Source organism: Neltuma alba, unplaced genomic scaffold (genome assembly GCF_004799145.2).
Source record: "Neltuma alba isolate B1F8T4 unplaced genomic scaffold, ASM479914v2 tig00001606_pilon, whole genome shotgun sequence".
Classification (NCBI taxonomy): domain Eukaryota; kingdom Viridiplantae; phylum Streptophyta; class Magnoliopsida; order Fabales; family Fabaceae; genus Neltuma; species Neltuma alba.
Genome location: NW_021632530.1, coordinates 40,400 through 65,982, shown reverse-complemented (window position 1 = coordinate 65,982; position 25,583 = coordinate 40,400). Strand labels below are relative to the sequence as shown.

The window sequence follows — 25,583 nt, the reverse complement described above, 5'->3', positions numbered from 1 at the left end:
TGTTTTCAGTGTAAGGGATACTAATGCTTCTTCTGGCTACTTCATGTAGGATTTTCTTCTTGCTCTCTTCTGTTTATTATAAATATTAAAAAAAGTGGTTAAATGGTTCAGAGCTACTTTTGAGTTTCTGCACTATATGTCCTTTGTTTCTGTATGCTTAACCAGGTTAGTATTGTACTGAAAAGTTGGTTGATGCGAAGAGTTGAGCTATGCGAGTGGTCATGCTCTCTGATTATTGTATGTTGACAAATTATGTTAAGTATTGTTTATATTCATCCACTTTTATTTGATCTAATGTAGGGCGTAAATTTTTTGGAACCTTTCCATAAAAACAAAGCCATCAAAGCCGGCATAATGTCCATACAATGCCCCCAAGAAGAAAATGACGAGGACATCAACAAAAACATCATTATTGGTTTCTAAAAATAGAAATGGGTATTATTAATTTTTACCTAGAATCAAATTTGAATCTGTCAATTCAGATTACTAGGTCAACTTGAAAATCTTCCCATTCTATGATAGACAAAAAGGTTCATATTGTGCTACATAAATTTTAAATTCAATCTATAAACAAATTAGAACATGCACCAGGGAAACCCTGATATAATTTCAGATGTCTAATATCTTGAAGGAATCTGCAACCACTTTAAGCTTATCTCTTACCCTTCTCCAGCGCCTTTCAAGGGCTCCAACAATTAAGGTGTAATACCTTCCTGTATAGTGTTGGCCATTCATCAACACCATCGATCATTTCACAAAAACAATATTCACCTTGCTGGCACTCATCATATACACTATTTATATTCTAATTTATGCTACTACGAAGGCAACATCATAGAAAAGACTTCATTTATATACTTGAGATGAGACAAATCAAATCAGAACATGTGGATTCTAGACTTGAAAATAAGAATATTAATAATGAAATTAGTTATACAGTAAATAATTTATAGAAAAATCCATTTGTCCTAATTCCATTGGAGTAAACTACCTATGTATAAAAACTGAATTCATTTTCATCAATTTCAATAGTTATAACCTTCATGGAGTAGAGGTTGAGAAGATAAGGTTACTCACCATTTCCTATGCCTATTGTTGCAAACGAGGCACTTGAGTAATTTGGCGATGTGAGAACGTATTCAAACGTGTAGTAATTTTTCCCATCTACAGTTCTCTGCATTGTAATAACTTCTAATCATCGAGATTTCACCATTCTTTTTTGTTTTGGGGGGGGGGGGGGGACGCAGATAATTGAGAAAAGAAACCAATGAGAAGAGAACCTCTTGCATGTCATATACTGTTGGCCTTTGGTTGGGGGCAGCATATACATGCTTCACCAAATTGGTTACAACCTGCTTCACGGTTATTGTACACATTTGTGAGGTACCAAATCACAAGCATTAAAAGGAATGATTCCCCCCCCCCCCCCAAATTATTTTGATTCTCTAGAATACTTCGAAAAGAGAAAGTTAGAAAAAGATAATAATAAAGTAATAAGTCTCATTTCTATATATATATGGTCTCGTTTGGTATGAAAAGTTAAAAATAAGGGATAAGGATTGTGTTTGTGATTGAAAAAATATGTTAAAAGAGTGTTTAGTATGAGTAATTACTTGTTACTTGGGATTGAACAAATCCATATATGTGGAACTAGATAATACTATGGGAATGAGATTGTCTAATTTCATGTAACAAGAAATTACTCATACTAAAAACTCTTTAATGATTTTTCTCAAACCGAATCATAATCCTTACTTTTTATTTTCAATGCTTCGTACCAAATAGGATCATAAATCCCACAGAAGTGAGACCTACTCTTATCTTTGCATCTCTCTCTAACTTCATTGTGATGGCTTCATAAGGTAATCTTTGCAGCTATAAACTCATTTCTCAATTTGCATGACTTGCAGTAATTTTGACTTGATAATCATTATATTACCTCTTCCATTGGACCTAAATCATGGATATCTTTCTTCTGAGTTGGTATGAATCTCACCCTCACATTTTGCAATTGCAAATACCTGTCTTTAAATGCAGAATCGTGCCCTCTGAAGTCAAAGTCCTAGGAATCAAAGAATGAGATCATTCACACTAATAGTCTGTTAAGAGAGATTTATAATCGTGTGCATTTCAAATATGATTTTTGTGAGATAAATTGATTTAATTAACATGATTTCTTGTACCTTCCAGTCTTGAGGATATATATAAGAATACCCATCTATAAAGTCCACAAATTCTCTGTACTTCGCTGGTATTTCTGCAGAATTATATGTTTAATGAGATTTTACAGATGTGCATGGTACACATTTTATTGGAATCATTTAGACTAGGTCTAAACGATTTATATTTTCGTTCAAATTGGAAAAAAAAAAAAAAGACTGATGTAATATGAACTGTCTAAATTTGATTTAAACAATCTAACTTAAATTTTTTAATGTGCAAGAAATTCGTGTATCTAAAAACAAGAAGAAAGTAAATAAATACCTTCAGCTTTGAGTGGATTTGCAGGGAGAACAGTTGCAGTCAGTGTTCCAAGTCCCAATAATAGAGGCCTTCTCTGTAAGTGCCCTACAACTTCAAAATGATATATAAAATCTAACTGAAGATCTTATTTTTATTAAGTGAACTTCTAATTTCAATTTTTTGTAGGCGTTATTCCTTTACAGCGGTAATGTATAGGTGAAATCCTGAACGGGATTCTCTTTTTGTAGTTTATATGTGTGTAATGTGTGTATATTATTTTTTTTTCACTCTATTTCTTTCTTAATCTGAACTCATCTTTCTGCTATATTTTCATTTAAAAATGTTTAAGTCAAATAATCTAACGTTAACAAATTTATTGGGTACAAATCAAATTAAAATAATGAGGGCTCTATAATCCGTTCTCCCAAAAAAGTCGCTTATTATCTTGCCAAAAAGAAAAGTCGCTTATTAAAAATTAATCTAAGCGAGACCCAGCAAAAATTTCTACCAAAATCCACACCATTTCAGAAAGAGAGAGAATTGTTGGAATGTGAATTTGGACTCATGATGAAATACCAATCTGTTTCATCAACATAATAAATCAATCCAAAAATCTAGGGACAAAGTTCCAGAAACTCCATTTTCAGTCTCATTGGTTTATTACTTTGTCCATCGTCGTCGGAGGTTGTCTCTGTTTCGGCAGCGACTGCATTGCGGAAAGATGAAATCGCAGAATTGCGAGGCGGTTCATTCGAACCGGACAGGTAGTTCAACTGGAACATAATAATGCAGAATGATATTTACATTCAATTATAAAATGGTCTGAAATTGTTTGATATTGCAAACAAACCTTGCTGTATAAGCATGGCGAAAAGCAGCTCAGAGATATTGAGGAAACCACCATCTTTGATTATGGATCGGAGCTTGTTCTTGTGGTCATAGGGACGAGAGAGGCTCGCTTTTTCTATCACTTTTTCTTGGATTCTTTTGGTTTGGATAAAGCTTTTTGACCTGTGGGAGATATTTTTCCTCCGTGTCACTTAAATTTTAGACCTTTTGATCCTTTGAATTTACATTAAATATGAGTCTGGTTTTTTAAATTTAAAAATTATATTTTTATCTTTTAAACTTAATATCATTGAACTTTTATTAATGAAAACTAATGACTTAGCAATTTTAAAATAACGAATTATTATTTAAATGCATATTAATTGTTAATTTACAATCTATAAATTAAAAATAGTTAAAATTATTTTAGGAAGCGCACTTATTGAAATAACTAGCAAAAATATTTTTAACATGAAATCTTACTTTCATCAACAATTTATATGGTTTAATATTATTAATAATTATAAAATAAACAATTTTCTTTAAAATTTTACCTAATTAATTTTTAAAAAATTATATCTAAACATTTCAAAAATTATAATTATCTTAAGAATTAGAGTTATTGTTAACCTTTATATTAGATTCAATATCATAATTTAAAAAGTTGATAATAAAAAATTAAAATGTCACCATTTAGAATATTTTTTCATTTATTATTTTAATTAAAAAAATGAAGAGTGAATCCTATAGAATCATGTTAGAAATTTCGGTTAGAGGAAGTAATTAAGTTTGATGGTATCCTTAATCAACTTTTATTTTAAATATTTTTTAATTTACCTATTTTAAATTAAAAATTAATATGTCAGCAATTAAATGTTGAGTTATATTTTGAAATTGTTAGTCAGTATTTTCTGATAGTGAGGATAATGATGTTAAATTTAAGGGACTAAAAATAAATTGTTCAAAATTATATACTTTATTAGCCTATTATTGAAAATATTTTTTGAGCCACGAGGGTGAGTCTCCTTAAACCTTTGAGACTCAGTCGAGAGAATTACAGGTATTACCATGTATCAAAGTCTTAACAATTAGCTCTCTCGGCCTCACACAAACCATATTAGGACTTTAACCTGTAAAATTTCAAACTAAAGACTTTTAAATCAAAACAGATCATCTCATAGGATCATGGTCAGATTCTTTCTGATACATAAGGTCCTTATAAGAGGCAAGTATAGAGCATACTTGAATTTTTGAGATAGATAGAACAAGCTCTTAGATAGAGATAGAGTTTAGAGATATGTTAGAGAAAACATTTTTTCATTCAATACTCAATGTTACAATATTTGATGCCTCCTCAGAAAACCAAAGGCGTCCTTATATAGATTCTTGGACTGACTAGACCATAAACCTGAATTATTACAGACTCAATAATACAATCCTATAAAAGCAGAAATTCTTAACAAAAGCAAAAGCTGATAAAGCTAAAGTGACAATGGGCAGCACACATTACACTTGTATTTAAAGTAAGACATAAAGTAGATTTCAAATAGATAAGACCAATCCTAAAAGTGCCTAAATTCCTCATTAGTGAGATCGGTGTAATCTTCATCATAACCAATGCATTTTGAATAGTTACTTTTTTACCTTATCAGTTTTGTAGCATAATGTCACATCCCAAATTTTGAGCTTAGAACTACTGGAATTAGCCTGGAAGGCTACTAGACCCCTTTTGACAGAGGTCCTAGAAATTTCCTAGAAGGACAGAGGGATTTTCAGGGACTAAATTACAAAGAAAAAATTTTCTAGGACTAAGAAAAGAGGAAGTTAGATGCTTGGATGAAGTCTCGAGGCCCAAGAACAAGAAAAAAAAAATATAGGCCAAAGGTTATGTCGGAGGCCCCATTGAGGTGAATTTCAAGTTAGGCCAAACCAAGGGCAAAATTGTAATTTTGTAAAGTTTTATGCTAGTAAGGGTAAAAATGAAAATTATGCCCGAAAATTCTAGAAATTTTCCTAAAAAAATGGTAAGGTATAAATTAGAGGTTTTAGCATCTCAATTGAGGCCCAAAAGATGAAAATAGTATAAAATAGCTTATTACGGAATTTTCTGAAAACGGAGGTTTTTTGGAAAATAGTAGAAAAATTAGAGGAAAATAATTATTTAAAATAGCTAAAGACTTCAATAAACTTGGAAAAAATATGGATAAATTATCTAAATGTGGGAATGAATTTGTAAAATTGGTTTCAGCCCTTGGAAATACAGGAATTAATTTTAGAGAATTTATTTCCTGCAATTTTACCGATAAAGGCCTAATCGGGAAAAATTCAAAATAATTATCTAGAGGTGGAGAAAAATTATAAAAATATTTACATCATATTATTATATGAAAATGGGATTTATCATGGAGAGAAATGAATTTTTGAAGCCTAGAAAAATTACAAAATGTTACAAGTGAATAGTAACCGAAAAAGAGTCGGAATGATTTGTGATTGTGATTTGGTTTGTGGGCTAACTTTTTGAGCCATCCCAAACCATGTGTGGGACCCACATTGAGCCTAAAAGAGAGCCCAATTTCGTGACTTGCTACCTACTCAAAGAAATTAATTAAATACAATTCAAAATTCATGGATAATATTGGAAATTTCTAGTAAAAAGACGTGTGTATGGTTGGATTGAAGACATATGGCTTGATGATGCAAGCATGATGTCATCAAGATTATGTAAGTATGATGTTATAGGACACTTGTCACCACAAGATGAAAAGGCAAAATGAACAGTCAAGATCCCACATATTTTTAAGATCCATGGCTAATATTCAATTTTGTTTTCTATACATATCCCCATCCCCTTCCCCATTTCGTGCAAGCCATGGAACTTATGGGGAAACTCTTGTAAAATAGATCCTAGAGAGAGAAAGGCAAAGTGTCCCATACAAGATCAAGCTCTAAAATATGTTTATGGTTTTAATGTAGTTTTCACTACCCTTGTTGTTGGGCTTGGTTATGGATTTTAATGATTTTAATGTAGTTTTCACTACCTTAGGGGGCATGCTGCACAAAGTTATTAAGGATAGGGGAAGATGAAATTGATGTTAGAATAATGTTTAAAGGCTTAAAAGAAACAAGAATCAAGTGGCTTTATATTGAAATTGGTTGAATTTCATGATTATGTAACTTGAGCAACATTTCAACCAGAGCTAGTTCTTAGGGCTAGGATTGGATTTTAATAATTTTGATACTTTCAATGTGTTTAAAATGAAAAATTGTATGGGATAAAGGTGAGAAAACGAGTTTGGAAGCATTGGAATTGGAAATGAAAATTTTGGACCCTAAAAGCATACTATTTGGTCAAGGCTGGTTCATGGGGAAGGAGTTTGATATAGGGGGGATGTACGGACCAGCTAGAATCAAGTAACGAACGGATGGTTGATCAGGGTAGGACCTTAAGAGAACCTGTCTCTTACAACCCTAGCCATGAAGACACCACAAGGTTGATCAATCCCTTGATACTGTCGAGTATTCTCACAAGAATACAAGGATGCAAGCAAAGCTCACACAAAGAGAAATAAACTCAATTCTCATTTATCGAAGTCTGAATTCAATTACAAAAAACACAGCCTATATAGGCAATAATAGAACACTATAGAATCAGCATCTTAAGACATAAATGCTAAGGATGACGCCTCATTAATGATTATTTTGACTATGGGAGGCACCATTTATTACATAGAAAAAAAAAAATAACTTAAACTTCAAGAACAAGTCTGCTATTTAAAAATAGGAAAGTAGATAAAAACATGATCTTCTAGAACACTCCTTGACAAAAAAAACGAATTTAAATCATAATCAATTCATAATGATGCCTTCTTGATCCTTCTTAAAGATTCTTGGACGTCACTTATGATCTTTGTCCAAAAGGCACATGCTTGTCACATGGTATTTTAAGTGAATTCTTCAATCTGAACTCCACAAGGGCCTTGTACATCATCTTGTTGGGCTTCTAGCAATGTGATCACCATTTTTGGACTCCTTTTAGGCTTATTAAAATGTGCTTCTTCCAAATAAATGGGCTTCAACTCTTTTAGCTTTCGTATTAGACAATTTAGGGCCTCCTTCATAGCTTTAGTCCTTACTCTTGTTATTGGGCCTCTAATGCCTTGTAATGGATCTTTCAGAATGTTGGACTTCTGATGCGATACAGCAAGCTAACTCCTCAACTTCCAATGATCCATTGCAAATCCCAACTGGACCAATCACAAGAGCAAGAGCTAAAAGAATTAAAGAAGCTTTGAGTGGGATAGTGCAAGACACCTTGACAAAGCAAATGGCATTTGTTGGAGCATCAAATCTGGATAAAAATTCTGAGGACGTCACTAATGTCATTTAGCCTGAAAATGGAGCTACTGATCATATCTTGGGCTTGGAGACTTCAATTTAAGAAGCCTAGATCAAGTACAACACATGAGAAGACTCATTTGGGCCTAATTAATCATATTTTGGGCTTGATATGCTGATTATATTTCATTAAATGCATTTGAGCGAAAATTCATAATTAATTGGCAGATTTGACTTTTGAGTTTCCAAGTTACCTAAATCAAGTCCTTATGAATTTATTATATTTTGATTTTCTAGATTGCATTTAATGCTTTTTAGGTCAGATTTCTGAATGTATCCTCTATAAGATATTATAACCCTCATTTTGGAGGAGATTTGGAATTTGAATGAAAAACTTGCATTTTGCAATTTTTGATTTGAGAGGGGTTCTCTCTAGGGTTCTTCATTGAACTAACAGACTTATCAAGGCTTGATCAACCTTGTGCGTCTTTCAACACTTCGGGTCTTTGTTCTCCCGTGTTTAAGGGTTCAAGTGGATCACCAGACCTTTGTTTACGTTCTTGGGGTGCATATATTCAGATTGGTTGTGGGTTCGTGGGATTTTTTTCTTGTGGGTTCTCACCATCTTGGTATCAGAGCCTTGGATCTAAACTCAGGTCATATTTTTCTGTTAGTTTACCTTCATTTTCGTTCTTCATTTGGTGCCTTTTCTTGTGTCTATTTGTCTTCTGCGTTTCTGTCCGTCACCAAAATTGTCGTCCTTGTTCATTCACTTTTCTGTTGAGTTTTGTGATGTTTAATAGGTCATTTTTATAGTTTGGAATCCCTTCTTTCTTCTCGTTTTGGTTTCATCTAAATCTGACTTTCCTAGGGCATGTTATACCCATTTGAAAAAGACACATTTTCTGGAATTTCTGGGTTCAGATTGCTTGTTCTGTTTAGTTTATGGTATTTTCGTCATTTTCTTTGCATTATTTAGTGAAAACAAAAAACAAAACAAAAAGTTGAAAGACAAGGGAAAAAAAAAGTACCCAAAAAAAAAAGGAACAGAAAAAAAAAACAAAAAAAATTATAGTGCTGGAAGTGTTTTGAGCAAATCACCTTCATATCCAAATTCTGTTTTGGCTTTTGCAATATTTGTGTCAATTGAATTTCTAATTTTTCTTGGAAGTCTATATTCAATACTCTTGATTTCTCAAAGTTCCTAAGTGTTGGCTGATTCTGCATATTGTGATTGCTTTGTTTAAATTGCTTAGTTTTTTAAAGAGCCTCAAGAGGGATTTCAGAGTGGAAAAAGGCAAGAGTGACATACCTCAATTTAAAAGCCAAGTGATATGAGGGGGGGTAACGAACGGATCGGCTAGAATCAAGTATAAGAATGGAATGAGACCCCAAGAGAACCTGCCTCTTGTAACCCCAAACACAAGGAATAGAACGGATGATCGAGGTAGGACCTTAAGAAAACCTGTCTCTTACAACCCTAGCCATGAAGACACCACAAGGTTGATCACTCCCTTGATACTGTCGAGTATTCTCACGAGAATACGAGGATGCAAGCAAGGTTCACACAAAGAGGAATAAAATTCTCATTTTATTAATTATTCAAAATCATCTCCCCTCTGAAAAGAGTACATACTGAATTATTTATAGATTAAGACTCTTGAAAACCCTAATTGATAACCTAAGCCCTAAAAGCCCAATATAGGTTTTTAGAGCCTAAAACACTAAGTAAATAAAATGCATAAAAAATAGATGCGAAAATACAACAAAATTTGGAAAATCAGAATACTTTCTAGAATACTCTAACTTGCTAGTCAAGATAAAATAATCTAGATCACACACTACCTAGCAGGAGGACCCCTTCATTAATGAGAAGGATATTATTTGACTCTCTACTCATTAATGCAATACAAAATAAGTAAGTCTTTGCCTTCAAGAAGCAATCAATATAAAATAGGAAACTGTAAAATAGGAAACTAATTAAAACAAATAAAATCCTATTTAATATTATATAAGATCACTCTTGATGCTTCTTGAATCTTCTTGGACCTTCCAAATGGGTCTTCATAATTTCTATTCACGTCCATAAGCATGTATGGGCCTTTTAGACACTCATTTGGGCTTGAATATGGTTGAATCACGTTCTGGAACTCCTTTGGTCCATAACACAATGCATTTAGGCCCCAGTTTAAAAGATTATAGCTCTAATGGACTCTTCCAGGTACATATAATTGTGTTGGGCCTTTAATTACATAGGAATTGGCTTCAAATCTCCTTTTAGACTCTTAGAATGCGCTCTTGTCTTTCTTAAGGCCCAAGTGTTTACACTCTAATGACTCACATGCCATGGTGGCTTTTGGGGTGGCCTTCCATATGTCATGTCAAGCTCCTCATGTGTCCATGTCATTGTCCAAGTAATAATCCATATCATCCTCCATGTAAGCATTCTGAAGCTATAAATCCTTTGAGCACTTTGGAGGGCTGGTTGGGTCTCTAATTGGATGAGCATTTCTTGGGCTTCAAGACCTCCATATTAAACACTTTTTGGTATGCTATCATTCCCTCCCTCTTCAAAAAGATTCGTCCCCAAATCTTGACCTAGATCAAAAGGAAAGAAATGAAAATGTTCAAAAATAATATAAATACAATAATTACCATGTGGAGTAATCGTGCAAGTTATGGGTCTTTCTAAGAGCTTGAAAAGAATTTTGAACACTCGGAGTCATATTTGGAAACTCTAATTTAGAAAGGTGTTGAAACTTGCTTTTGGTTAGAAATCTTCTCTTTCTTACATGCACCCAAATATAAATATGATTATGTGAATCCCTTGTGCATTTACAAAATAACCTAAAGCAACAACAAAATCTAGGTAATAAGAAAGCCTCTTAACCATAATCTGAATGTAATAAGAACACCTGTGAACAACAAAATTCATATAACAATGACAATTCAATGTGAGAAGTTTAAGGCATCTTAAAGACAACAAGTCATTGGGAATAACAAAATTTAGGCTAGCAGCACGTTTTTCAACATTGCTTGAATGAAATGAGAATCTATCGGGTGGCACTTTAGGAATCAAATCAACTACCTGCAACACACCAGAAACACAGGGCAAAGGATGATTAAGATGGTTAGTAATCAAAGAAATATCCTTGCAATCACCTTTAACCTCATTTTTCTCATAATTCTTTCCATGTTTCTCTTCACTCAAAGCAACACGCTCCTTTTTACTCTCATTATTTTCACAACACTCAATGTTCTCTATTGCACTTGTTTCTTTGCTCAAACTCTCTTCTTTTTCACAATTATTCAAGATAATGGAATCCATCTCCTTTGAATTTGATGTGGAGATGACACATCTTTCTCTTGATTATTCTTCTTTGAAGAGGAGCATTGTCTTTCTGAATATTTTTGTCTCTTGAGTTCTCGCTCATGCTTGCTAAGTAGAGAAACCAAATCTTTAATCTCCATGAAACTGCACATTTCTGCGACACGAGCTAATCTAGGATTAAGCCCACTTATAAAACGATCTATAGTGGCTTCTGGAGTCTCTTTTATACCAGCTCTAGTCATTGCTAACTCCATCTCATGATAATAATCCCCAACATCTATGGAGCCTTGTTTTAACTCCTGCAATCTTCTATATAGATCTCTTTTAGACTTGGAGTTGTGATTGGACTTCAAATGACCATACATATTTGGTACCTAAAAGGTTAGAAACAAAGAGAAAAAAATGGACCTCACCACTCTACTCAAGTGTTTCACTCAAAACAATTTATGTCACTCGTGTTTCTCTCAAATTTTGGCTTTTGTATTGAAGTAAAACACTCTTGCCTTTTACCACTCAAGCTTGTCTCCTGTAGTATTCTTGATTGAAACTCAACAAAAACCAAGAGACAATATTAGAAAGCGGTAACCTTCACAACCAGAAATTGTAAGAGCCAACAACTACGTGAAAGAGGGGAAAAGATAAAAGATGAAAGAAGAAGGATAGGCCAAACGTGAGGATGGAATGAAAGGAGGGGGAAAATGAGGAGAGAAGAAGTTTATGATAAAAAAAATGGATAGGAAAAAAAAACGTGGAAAAGGGAGGCAGAAATTGCAAAATGAGAATAAGATTGTGAAAGTAAAGGAAAATAGGAAACAAAGCAATTAGGAAAGGTACTACCTTGAGACAACTTTAGGAAAGTGAGTACCTTGCAAGAAAAGAACTGAAATTAGAAAAATAGTATGAAAAGGAAGGAAAAGGAATAGGAAACAAAAGAAAGGAGGAAACTTGAAGAAAGAAAATAGGAAAGCAATATGAAAAGAAAAGGAATTCAAAATAGGAAACTAGATAAAATAAAGGAAAGTAGAAACAGGAAAGTAGGAGTCTTACCACCCAAGTATAAAGATTTAGGAAATTAATTGTGACTTGCAATGGAAGCTCTTTCAAATTAGGAAACTTGCCTCTTATGTTGCAATCTACAAAATCTGAGACTCTTTCCCTTTTTTTTCAATTTTTGAAATTTTTTTTTAGCAATTCTTTGCTTTTTTTTTTTTGCTTTTTTTTGTTTTCTTTTTGTTTCAACACAACAGCTCTCTTTTTTTTCACGAATTTTTTTTTTGCTACTCAAAAGAACAAAGCAAGTCAAATAAACAAAAGAGTGGAAAGGAGATGAAAAGGAAAAGAAAAAAAACAAAAAAAGGAATGGAAATAAGGAAGAAAGGAGGAAGACAGAATGAGGAGAATAGAAACGAAAGGGAAATAGAAGCAACAGAGAAAGAAGAAAAAATTAAAACAGCAAAAGATAAAACTTGAAATCTAGCAAACCAGGCTCTAATACCACTTGATATGAGGGGATGAAACGAACGGACTAGCTTAGAATCAAGTATAAGAATGGAATGAGACCCCAAGAGAACCTGCCTCTTGTAACCCCAAACACAAGGAATAGAATGGATGATCGAGGTAGGACCTTAAGAAAACCTGTCTCTTACAACCCTAGCCATGAAGACACCACAAGGTTGATCACTCCCTTGATACTGTCGAGTATTCTCACGAGAATACGAGGATGCAAGCAAGGTTCACACAAAGAGGAATAAAATTCTCATTTTATTAATTATTCAAAATCATCTCCCCTCTGAAAAGAGTACATACTGAATTATTTATAGATTAAGACTCTTGAAAACCCTAATTGATAACCTAAGCCCTAAAAGCCCAATATAGGTTTTTAGAGCCTAAAACACTAAGTAAATAAAATGCATAAAAAATAGATGCGAAAATACAACAAAATTTGGAAAATCAGAATACTTTCTAGAATACTCTAACTTGCTAGTCAAGATAGAATAATCTAGATCACACACTACCTAGCAGGAGGACCCCTTCATTAATGAGAAGGATATTATTTGACTCTCTACTCATTAATGCAATACAAAATAAGTAAGTCTTTGCCTTCAAGAAGCAATCAATATAAAATAGGAAACTAATTAAAACAAATAAAATCCTATTTAATATTATATAAGATCACTCTTGATGCTTCTTGAATCTTCTTGGACCTTCCAAATGGGTCTTCATAATTTCTATTCACGTCCATAAGCATGTATGGGCCTTTTAGACACTCATTTGGGCTTGAATATGGTTGAATCACGTTCTGGAACTCCTTTGGTCCATAACACATTGCATTTGGGTCCCAGTTTAAAAGATTATAGCTCTAATGGACTCTTCCAGGTACATATAATTGTGTTGGGCCTTTAATTACATAGGAATTGGCTTCAAATCTCTTTTTAGGCTCTTAGAACACGTTCTTGTCTTTCTTAAGGTCCAAGTGTTTACACTCTAATGACTCACATACCATGGTGGCTTTTGGGGTGGCCTTCCATATGTCACGTCAAGCTCCGCATTTGTCCATGTAATTGTCCAAGCAATAATCCATATCATCCTCCATGTAAGTATTCTGAAGCTATAAATCCTTTGAGCACTTTGGAGGGCTGGTTGGGCCTCTAATTGGATGAGCATTTCTTGGGCTTCAAGACCTCCATATTGAATACTTCTTGGTATGCTATCACCAAGTTTGAGTGAAACGCGAGTGTTGAGTGTCATTCTTGAGGGAAACACGTGAGGAAATTTGTGAGAAGCTTTACTTCACTAACATAATTATTTTTCCTTGAAGTCACAATCTCTAATGCAGATGGGACATCCGGTGGTGGTGGAAATCCAATGAATATTGAAGACACCCTTAGGGCAATGCAGCAACGTTTTCAACGGATAAATGTGGTTTATAGAGAGATAAGGGATAGAATGGATATACAAGATGAAAGGATTGCAAATCTGCAAAGAGCTCGACTTAATCCTCGAAGGCATGGAAGGTGAAGGGAGGTTTCTATGGATGACTTTGAATCTGAAAATAATAAAGTCGATGGTAGTGAGGATGAATTTGAGTATGAATCTGAAGTTAAACTGATAAGGAATAGGCATAGAGGGGATAGGTATGGGAGAAGACATGGGAGAAATAACCCAAGGGAGAGAGATAGAGTAGATGGGAACCTTGGGAGCATCAAAATGAAGATACCATCATTCCAAGGTAGAAATGATCCTAAAGCCTATTTAGAGTGGGAAAAGAAAATAGAAATGATCTTTGAGTGTCATAATTATTCTGAAGCTAAAAAGGTGAAGTTGGTAGCAATAGAATTCACTGATTATGCCATTGTTTGGGGGGATAAATTGGGTATTAATAGGAGAAATAATGGAGAGAGGCCCGTAACAACTTGGAGAGAAATGAAAGCTCTAATGAGGAAGAGATTTGTTCCCAACCATTATTTTAGAGAGCTTTATCAAAAGTCGCAGACCCTTACACAAGGTCCTAAGAGTGTGGAGGAGTACAATAAGGAGATGGAATTGGCCATGATAAGAGCTAATGTGCAAGAAGATAGAGAAGCAACAATGGCTCGATTTTTAAGTGGGTTGAATAAAGATATAGCTGACATAGTGGAATTGCATTATTATGTGGAGCTAGAAGACATGGTGCATATGGCTATTAAGGTGGAAAAGCAACTCAAGTGTAAAGGTGCTTCAAAATTTCATTCTGGATCAAGTTCTTCTTTCAAACAGAATTGGAAGAAAGGAGAAAAACCTATCTGAAAGGAGACCACTAAAGGCAAAGAAGAAGCTTCATCGAAGAGCAAAGGTAAATTTGATTCCCAAACTTCTAGAAATAGGGATATAAAATGTTTTAAGTGTCTGGGTACAGGTCATATTGCTTCTCAATGCCCCAACAAGAGAGTGATAATTCTGAAAAATAATGAAGTTGTGACTGAAAGTGAGAGTGAAAGTGATGACTTCATACCCCTACTTGAAGATGCTAGTTATGATGGGATTGAGTATGCTGTGGAAGGAGAATACCTTGTAGTTAGAAGAGCCTTGAATTGTCAAGTGAAGGAAGATGAGTTGAATGAGTAAAGGGAAAATATTTTCCATACTCACTGCCTCATTAATAACAAGGTATGTAGTTTGATAATTAATGGTGGGAGTATTACGAATGTTGCAAGCACTACGATGGTTGAGAAATTGAATTTGCCCACTGTTAGACACCCTAGACCATACAAGCTGCAATGGTTGAATGAATGTGGGGAAATTAAAGTTGATAAGCAAGTTCTTGTTTCTTTTTCAATTAGGAAGGATTGTGATGAAGTATTATGTGATGTTGTTCCTATGCATGCTGGACATATACTTTTGGTAAGACCTTGGGAATTTGATAGAAAGGTAAAGAAAGATGGGCTTACAAATATATATTCTTTTGTAAGGAACAACAGACCCATTACTCTTGTACCATTGACCCCAAAGCAAGTGTATGAGGATCAACTTAAGATGAAAAAAGAGAGTGATATGAAAAATGTGAGAGAGACATCAAAAAGAAATGGGAGTGAAAAGGAGAGGAAAGCTGAGAGTTCAAAAAAAGAATTTCAGAAAAAAAATGAAGAGAGAAAAGAGAAGAAGAAATTGAGTTTTTATGCAAAAGAAAGTAAAGTGAGGAATGCCTTTTTGGCTGAACAACATTTGCTTCTCCTTGTTTACAAGGAATCCTTTTTGGATACTAATGACATTAACTCTTCCTTTCCAAGTGTTGTTAGTTCTTTATTGCAGGAATATGATGATGTGTTCCCAGAAGAGATTCCACTTGGATTACCACCTATTAGAGGAATTGAGCATCAAATTGATTTCATTCCAGGAGCAGCAATTCCTAATAGGCCAGCCTATAGAAGCAATCCAGAAGAGACAAAGGAACTTTAAAAACAAGTGGAAGAGCTCATGGCAAGGGGATATGTTAGAGAAAGCTTGAGTCCTTGTGTTGTTTCGGTACTTTTAGTGCCAAAGAAAGATGGAACTTAGAGGATGTGCATTGATTGCAGAGCTGTGAATAACATCACTGTAAAGTATCGCCATCCCATTCCTAGATTAGATGATATGCTTGATGAATTGCATGGTTCTATTGTCTTTTCTAAGATTGATTTGAAATCTGGATACCATCAAATTAGAATGAGGGAAGGGGATGAATGGAAAACTGCTTTCAAGTGCTTGAAAGAATCAATGACAATGCATAGAAAATTGATTTACCTGGTGAGTATAATGTTAGTGCTACTTTCAATGTGGCTGATTTATCTCCTTTTAATGCAGGTGATGATTCGAGGTCGAATGCTTTTCAGGAGAGAGGGAATAATGCGATACAGCAAGCTAACTCCTCAACTTCCAATGATCCATTGCAAATCCCAACTAGACCAATCACAAGAGCAAAAGCTAAAAGAATTAAGGAAGCTTTGAGTGGGCTAGTGCAAGACACCTTAACAAAGCAAATGGCATTTGTTGGAGCATCAAATCTGGATAAAAATGCTGAGGACGTCACTAATGTCATTTGGGCTGAAAATGGAGCTACTGATCATATCTTGGGCTTGGACACTTCAATTTAAGGAGCCTGGATCAAGTACAACACATGAGAAGACTCATTTGGGCCTAATTAATCATATTTTGGGCTTGATATGCTGATTATATTTCATTAAATGCATTTGGGCGAAAATTCATAATTAATTGGCAGATTTGACTTTTGAGTTTCCAAGTTACCTAAATCAAGTCCTTATGAATTTATTATATTTTGATTTTCCAGATTGCATTTAATGCTTTTTAGGTCAGATTTCTGAATGTATCCTCTATAAGATATTGTAACCCTCATTTTGGAGGAGATTTGGAATTTGAATGAAAAACTTGCATTTTACAATTTCTGATTTGAGAGGGGTTCTCTCTAGGGTTCTTCATTGAACTAACAGACTTATCAAGGCTTGATCAACTTTGTGGCGTCTTTCAACACTTTGGGTCTTTGTTCTCCCGTGTTCAAGGGTTCAAGTGGATCACCAGACCTTTGTTTACGTTCTTGGGGTGCGTATATTCAGATTGGTTGTCGGTTCGTGGGATTTTTTTCTTGTGGGTTCTCACCAACTTCTTTGTTTGGGCTCCTTTACCATGCTCTTAATCACACCATACTCCTCCATAAGAGTTTGATTTTAATTACTTTGAGCTTGGAAATAGATTCTACATGCAAAATTGTGTGGGAATAGCATGTAGAATTAATTTTAGAAAGATTGTAAATTAAGCTCAAAAGTTAGAAGTTAATATAGTTCAGAGAAAACAGTGTAGATGTTGTTGATTACGATGGCTCTAATGAATGAATGGAAATGATGCGTTGATACATTTAGGGTCATGAGACATTAAGTAAGATGAATGGTAAAGGTTGAGCAAGCAACCTTAATGGTTGGTAGCAAAGGGAGTAAGGGGAAATAAAGAGAAAGTTTAAAGACATAAGGTAGCAAACTTTACCTTACTCTTATGTGCTTGGTATTTGCTTGCATGTATGACATGTTTCTATATTTATATGATTTTATGAACTCGTGTTGTGACTATGAATGTGTTTGGAATATGCCACAGGCCTATGTGTTTTATGATAAATGCATGATGATTTCCAAACGTGTCATTGTGTTATAAAGATGCTAAGTTGCAAGCATGTTATAAATGCCAAGCTTGCCATGTACGTTTGAGATTCCCCCGAATCTCACCCCTCCCTAACCAACCATTTAGGTCAAGTATGATGGACAATGATTGCATAAAAGAGAGTATGAGATGGAAGGAGAAGAAAGTGGAGAATTATTCATGTTAATGAATGAAGCAATTGGTTAATGTATGATTCTCCTATTGTGTTTTATGTGTATGAATGGAAATGATATGATGTATTGGTTTCAAACATTTATGGCATGATTGGAAATGTATAAGAATGAATGGAAAAGAGAAAATCTAAGTTATGCATACCAAAGTAATAAAAAGAATTAAAGCAAGAATTGTCTAATGGATAAAACATAGGTCCTAGAGCGGTCAGCTTTCAGTCCCAGTTTGACCTACCACATGTAAGAATTAAGCCATGAAATTTGGTATGGTTGAAGTACATACTCTGAGCTTTAAAGCAAGTGGGTAGATCAACTAAAATGGATATGTGTGTGCAAAGAGTTATGTTTGGTCAAATTTAAGACAAAGAAACTAGAACGTACAGTTTTGACTAAATAAACAGTAAAATTTAATGAATAAACTGTATGAATTGGGCAAGGATAAATTCAGTTTCATATTTTTCTTTTGTAGAGAATTGAAAGAGTCTCAAGTAGATTTTTTTGGACTACCTTAATACAATTTTTATAGAATTAGTTATGATTTTTTGAAGTTGGACCAAAAATCTAGAATTTAACTAGTGAACAGTAAACTGAGAACTAATTGCAAATTTTCAATCTACAGGCTTGATTCGTAAATCGCTTGAACTGTAACGCTTCCAAAGCGTACCCTGATGGTTAAAGAAGGATGTTTCACGTAACATCTTGAAAATTTTAACCCTGAAGATAAGGAAAATAAAATAGACTAAGGGCCAGTTAGTGTAAAGGGAACGTAGTTCATACAAGTTTTGAACTGAAGCTGGATAGTGGTCAAACTGATATTTTTTAAATATCAGTTGAAGAAAGATTTGATTGGAAAGTCAAGCTAGAAATTGCCAAAAATTCTCAAAAAATTATGTAAAATAGAAGTAAGGATCAAGGAACAGTATTGAGGCCCTAGAGGAATTATTGAAAGGAAAGTAAATAAATATAGAATTTTATATATTTTCAAGAATTTTTGGTTACACTAAGTAACAGTAAGCAAAGTTAATTATTTAAAATATGTAAAGGCCTCAATAATTCTGAAAACAACATGATAAAATTTCTTAGAGGATTATTATAATTTATAAAATTGTTCCTGACTTCAAATGATAAGGAGGTTAGCTTTAATAATATTTAAAGTGGAATTATCATTAGTAGAATGCAAGTTTCACTAGAAATGGAATTTAGAGGTTTCCAAAGTGAATTAAATTCTGAGAAAAATTATGAAACTTGCCTATACTAAGAGAAGGTTAATGGTATACTAAGATGAATTTTCTGAGACAATAAATTAGACAGGATACAGAAAAAATTTATCAGGCACTATACTAGTACTTTGTGCAATGTTAAGATACTTAGGGAAGTGCTTTTTTTTTTTTTTGCAAATTTTTCCAGCCCAAATAGTCCATATGTCACGCCATTTTTGGCTCAATTGGAAGGGAAAATATTTTATTAAAAATGAAAAAAATGGGTTTTCTAGAAGGTGGTTAAGAGGAATTAATCATGGTGATTAAGGAAGTTAACCATGATTAAGTTAATTAATCTTGGCATGACATAACCATGTGACATCATCACCATGACATCATGTGGACAAGTGGCAAGATCATATTCTTGAGGCATAAGATTTGTCCACCTGTTTTCATTTTATTTTTTTATTATTTTTAGAAGAATTTTGGAGGGCTATGATTTGTCCACCTAACCCTTGTAATTTTGTTGAAATTCAAGGGCAAAGAGTTAAGTGAATTGCTATAAATACCCCCTCTCACACCCTTATAATTCGACCAAAGAGGGGATCACAAGGGAGACCTTATTGCTCTTGATTTTAGGAGAGAGAAAAGCCAATTCTAGAGAGAGAAGGGCCACTCAAGCTTAAGGAATCATCAAGGTAAGCTTTCTATGCTTCTTGTGATTTTATGTGGGGTTGTTTTTATGGTGTTTTAATGTTGATTGGATGGCCATATTCTTAAGGGAAAATGCTGCTAAATTTTTTAAAAAATAGAGGAGAAATAGCCAAGAGATTGAAACATGGATTAAACATTTAAAAAGGATAGGAATTGATTGGTTATGCTTGAGTTTTGGAAAGAAAATTCAACCCCTAAACTTATATAGTGTTTTGGCCAAGAAAAGAGATAGGGGTTAGAGTTGGATTCAATTCAATTTGATGCTTCCAATGTATTTAAATGATGAAATGGTGTAAGGAAAACACTAAGAAATAAAGCTTGGAACCATTAAAATTAAAAGTGAAAATTTTGGAAACATTCCCCTTATGTTTTGGCCAAATGAAGATCAATAGGGAGGAATTGGATTTTCATATATCTAAATAGATATTTGAATTCTATATGAAAAATTATGTAGAAATTATCCAAGAGAATTAGGGAATCCGGTCTAGAAATAATAACCCAAAAATCAAGTAAAAAGGGATTAAGGGTAATTATGATGAATGAGATAATAATGTGTGATGCCCTATTGTGCTACCAATAGGTTTGGCATCAAAAGAGAATGAGAAATTGCTAAGTGAGGAGTTTGAAGACTAAAAGGATAAGCATTGAAAGAGGTAGCTAGCATTTACTATTTAAATGTTACCTTGTATTGTATTTACTATTATATGTTATGCTATGTTGCTATGCCATGATGTGGATGAGATTATAATGTTATATGATGTATAACTCCATGCATGTAATACCTTGGCTTATATAATGTTGAGTGCTATGAATGAGAAGCATGTTATTCCCTTTCCATGACATGTGAATGAAGTTTAAAGTATGTGATAGCTAGTGTATGGCATGTAATACTTTGCTTGAGCGTGACATTATAAATGTGATGCTATGCTATTAAGATTCCTATGAATCTTACCCCTCCCATGTTCCAATAAACCCTATGGCATACAGCATCAAAAGAAAACGACAAGGAGGTGATCAATGCATAAAGGAATGATAAATGTTATGAAACTTAATATGTCTTGATCCTTTCTTGAAAATTATTTGAATATTTGTAAATTAATCCTTTTGGATGATTTTATGCTATATTTTGATGCAATTATATGCCGAAGTATGCTATTATGCCAATTGTGTGGTTGAATGGTTGGTATGACAACTTGGAGCTTAAATATGAAGATGTGGAGCAATTAGGGGATAAAAGTCATTTGAAGGACAAACTTTGACTAACGTGATTCTGACCAATCGAGTGAGTTAGGTCATGAAATTTTACATGCAAAAATATCTCGTTTTTCTCTTTAAAATGAGTGGTAATATGCCTAGAATAGATATTTGTACAAGAAGTTATGCTTATCCAAAATTAGGCAAAAATACTAAAAAAAAATAGAAAATGACCAAATAAACAGTACTTTTTAAAATTTATTTTGGGCTTGAATTTGAAAACAATTCATCCAGACAATATTTTTTCTTAAAGATAATCTAAAGAGATTCCATCAAAACTTGGAATCACTCAATTTTGATTTTTCTAGAATTCATTATGATTTTTGAAAATTTGGCCAAAATAAGGGTTGCTGTGAATAATAACTGGAGAATAAAAATTTTCAAGATCAAAACTTTCAAACTTGTAATTGGTTAGTTATTTGCTATAAAGTGAAGGTGTTACATGTAGTCTTCTTCTAGAACTGGACCAGGCAGTAATTTTGATTGAGGGAGTTGAAGACCTTTTGGCCGAGTAAGTTGGAAGGGCTATGACTCTCGTTGATAAGGATCCTGAGATTCTCTTGTGAGGATTGGATCTTGGGATTCTTTTGTGAGAACTGAAGGAGTGATGGCTTATAGGATATATTTTTTTGAAATTCTTGTAACGTGAGATTGGATGAACTTGTAGCAAACTGTTGTGGTGAACTAGGAGGATTGGGAGGATAAGGTCCAAAAGGGAGACTTGTAGAGTCTTCACTAGTATTTGGTTCATTTAGTGCAATTAAAGTTTATCCTAATTGCTTCATTATCTTAGGCCAAAGAGCAGAGGTGTTCTGAAAATTTAGGCGGTTACCTGTGTAGAGACCTCTGTCATTATCTTTTTTATAATGCCCAAAAAGAGTAAAGAAGCATGAAAAATTTTATTGTTTTTATGATGACTTTGTCCATACATTATGCTCATTGAGAATGTTATAGAGTTTTCCTCTCTAGTAGGGTAGAGGAGTGGACATTTGGAAAAGGGTAACAAGGTAGGAATTTTGATTTTAGGAATCATAGAGGTAGTTGTAACTGGCTAAGGCTGGAAAGGCTATGGCACAGGTATGAATGGCCGACAGAGCCCAGAAATGCTATAATAGTTCCACTAGAATAGTTCCTCTGGTAATGGGAATGCAAGGTAAGGAGTGTCTAGGTCAAAATATTGAGATAAGAATGGATTCCTATGTGAACAAATAAAAGGTAGAGCCAATAAAACAAAGTTCTTCTAGTGAGATTGATAGCATCTATGGGTGTTTTAGGTCGTGACCCTAGAGGAAAGATAGTGGCTCTGACTATGTAAGGCATCTTTAGATAGGATTCAGAGACGGTTGATATATTGAGTGGTCGGGGATGTAAGGGATTTATGGGACTGAGAATACTGAGGAATTTTCTAGGTGTGAGGAATTGAACATTAGGTGGTCTTGAGAGGTAATCTGCAAGGGTATTATAGTGTTCTTTGATGTGTTTTATAGCAGGAGAACCAGTCTTTCCACTCAGGCAACTATGCATCCAGAAGTGTCTTCTTTTTAGCTTCAATCATGGAGGGAAATGAAGTATTATCCATTTTAACAATAAAGTTGAAAGGACTAAGATGAAAATTAAAACTTTCAATTCCTTTTTTTACAGCTAAGATCTCCTTGAAGGTGGCGTGGTAGTGCTTTTTTGATTCTTTGAATTGTCCGCTTGCATATCCACAATAATGTCTTTTCCTATTAACTTCCTCAATAAGGATTGCACCCTAATAATGATCACTAGCATTAGTTTGTAAGATTATTTGTCCATCTCCTCAAATTTTCAATGGTAGAGGATGCTAACTTATCTCTTTGAGCTTTTTGATTGCATCAGTTTGTCACTTTCCTTAAGGGATAGTATTCTTTTTCAAAAGATTGGACAGGTGGCTTGTATGTCTGGTCACATTAGGAAAAGTCACGGACATAATTAACTATGCCCAAGACCTATTGAATTTGCTTTATCGACAAGTTGTTGTCTAGAAAGTTGAGTAGTTCTTGTGCAATATGAGGACCAGGCTAGTAAAACCCATTGTGAAATACAGCTCCAAGGAACTCAATTTGGGCCTGGGTTATAAGGCCTTTCTTAGAAGAAAGTATCATGCCATATTGGTCCATAATATCAGCAAAATGGGCTAATGATTTTTTTATGAGATTCCTCATCTTTAGAAAAGAAAAGAATATCATAGGTAATGAGACATCAAGAAAAAAGAATGGCAAAGGTTGAGCAAGCAACCTTAATGAAGTTAGAAGCATTGGAATCAAAACTGGAATTTAGGTGGCAGATTTCAGTTTTGGCCTAGAACTAAGGGAAAGAGTTGGATCTTGATGAATCTAAGCTCATATTTGGATTTCTTGGGCAAAATTGTGTAGGATTGGCCTAAAAGAATAATTTTTACAAAGCTAGAACACTAAATTATAAATTAAGGAAAAGAGATTAAGTTCAAGGGTATAAGTCTTCCACATTGTGTAGTTCTTGGTCCTAGTGAGTAATGTGACCCTTATAGCAGTGGTTGAAGGTTTGGATGTGGTTTGACTGAAAGCTAGATGGTTGGGAAGCTTAGGGAGCAAGTTGAAAAACGAGAGAAAACTTATGGTGCAAGGTAGTGAACTTATCCTTTTATGTGCTTAATGTGGTATGCTTATATGTTGGTTTGTATATGTTGACTATATGATGTGACATGATGATTGTTGCTGGAAGTGTTGTTCTTAATATGTTTTCATGGCCATGCATTTTTATACCAAGCATAAAATATGATGGCATGTCACTAGTTAACTTTAGTTTATGAAAAATTACATACCATACATTAGCATCCATCTTATACATGTATGTGGTAATGTTTGCTACTGAGATTCTCATGAATCTCACCCCTTCTTTAACCAACAGGTCAAGCATGATGGGCAATGGTTGCATGAAGAGAAGCCTAGAGATTGAGGCAAAGAAGTAGAGAATTGTTAGTATTACTTTGTGATAATTAAATTCTCTAGTTATGTAATAATTATGGAATATGTCAATTTATGTAATTTAGTTTTATATAGCATTGGTGGCATGTAAGAATGAATATGGGGTGTAATGAGAATGCATGAAATTGAATTACACATGCTTGGATTCTTAAAAGAATTAAAGTAAGAATTGTATAAGGGATAAAACGTAGGTCCTAGAGCAATCAGTTTCTAGCTCTAGTTTGAGTGAATTAAGCCACAAATTTGGCAGGCATATAGTACACATACCAAGCTTTAAAATGAAAGGCGTACATAAGGAGATTTGATTTTCCAAAGTCGAGGCATAGAATCTGGAAGTTCCAGATTTGACTAAATAAGCAGTGAAATTTGGATAATCAATTGTATGAATTGGCCAAGGATAAGTTCATTTTTATATTTTTTCCTTGAAGAGTACTAAAAGAGCTTCAAATAAAAATTGGAGCACCTCCATACAATTTTTTATAATTAGTTATGATTTTTCAAAATCAGACCAAAAATTTGAAATTTAAACCATAACCTGAGAGAAAAATGTTGAATTTTCAATCTACAAGTTTGTTTTATGAATCGCTTGAACCATAACACTTCCAAATGTATACTCTGAGAGGTTAAAGGAAGGATGTTTCATATGGTCCATAACACAATGCATTTTGGGCCACAATTTAAAAGATTATAGCTCCAATAGACTCCTCTATGCATATATAATTGTGTTGGGCCTTTAATAGCATGAGAATTGGCTTCAAATGCTCCTTTTGGGCTCCTAGAATGTGCTATTATCTTTCTCAAGGTTTAGTGTTTATGTTAGTAGCAGTTTCACCCAAGAGGGAATGAATTGAGTTATATATAAAAATTTGACTTAATAAAATTAATAACTGAATATAGCAATGGAGATAAGTAAAGAATGATTTCATCAGGATGAACAGATGAGCAATGACATAGGGGATTATATTAGTTCGGTCTAAACCAATTGACTTACATTCAATCCTTAGAGCACCTCTAAATTTCATGCTAACTCTCCAAGATTCAATGGGCTCTTGGTGCCACAATATAGCAATTGAGTTTCTCTCTCAATCACTCCCCCTTACTTAGACTCTCTCACAAAGTATAAATTCTAAACACTAGGTATAGAGAACAGAGTATTGAACGCAATAGGAAATTTTAACAGACGGTAGCTCATGAATTCAATACTTCATTCAATGCTCTTCGTGCCATTTATAGTTAGAGTATTTCAGTTATTTGTTAGATTGAAGAGCTTCTAGCCATTGGAATATCGCTTGCGTGTGCTCAGCAACTACAAAGGTTGTTCATAATAAATGCTTCTGACATAGTATGTTTAAACCTATAATTTATCCGTTGTGCTTCGTAATCTACAGAAGTCTCTTAGCACAAGTAAATATAAATGAATAACAAAAAGGATGATGATTCTTGATATTTATACAACAGATGAAAAACATAGAATCAATCATAAGATATTTAGAAAGCAAGACGAACTTACTTGATCGATAACCCCTTGATCGATCCTATTATCAATTAATTACAAAGAAGTAGACTTAACAGATGTATGCATTTATCGAGTTCATTATAGATCAAACAATAATAGAACAAG

General features: G+C 33.9%; 1 protein-coding gene across 2 annotated transcripts; it reads right to left on the bottom strand.

The window, feature by feature from the left end:
• Positions 1-412: 412 nt before the first annotated feature.
• Positions 413-3,452, bottom strand: LOC114759597 (photosynthetic NDH subunit of lumenal location 1, chloroplastic-like). 2 transcript variants are annotated; one of them, XM_028948809.1, is made up of 8 exons: positions 3,314-3,452; positions 3,128-3,236; positions 2,485-2,568; positions 2,184-2,257; positions 1,940-2,062; positions 1,281-1,352; positions 1,078-1,174; positions 413-713 (listed from the first exon to the last, which is right to left on the bottom strand). In XM_028948809.1, exons 1-8 carry the CDS (start codon positions 3,365-3,367, stop codon positions 610-612), a joined length of 717 nt encoding a protein of 238 aa, XP_028804642.1. In that variant the 5' UTR covers positions 3,368-3,452; the 3' UTR covers positions 413-609. The 2 variants fall into 2 exon arrangements, with proteins under 2 accessions (XP_028804642.1, XP_028804634.1); XM_028948801.1 differs by having other exon boundaries at positions 2,485-2,574; positions 3,314-3,451.
• Positions 3,453-25,583: the final 22,131 nt, after the last annotated feature.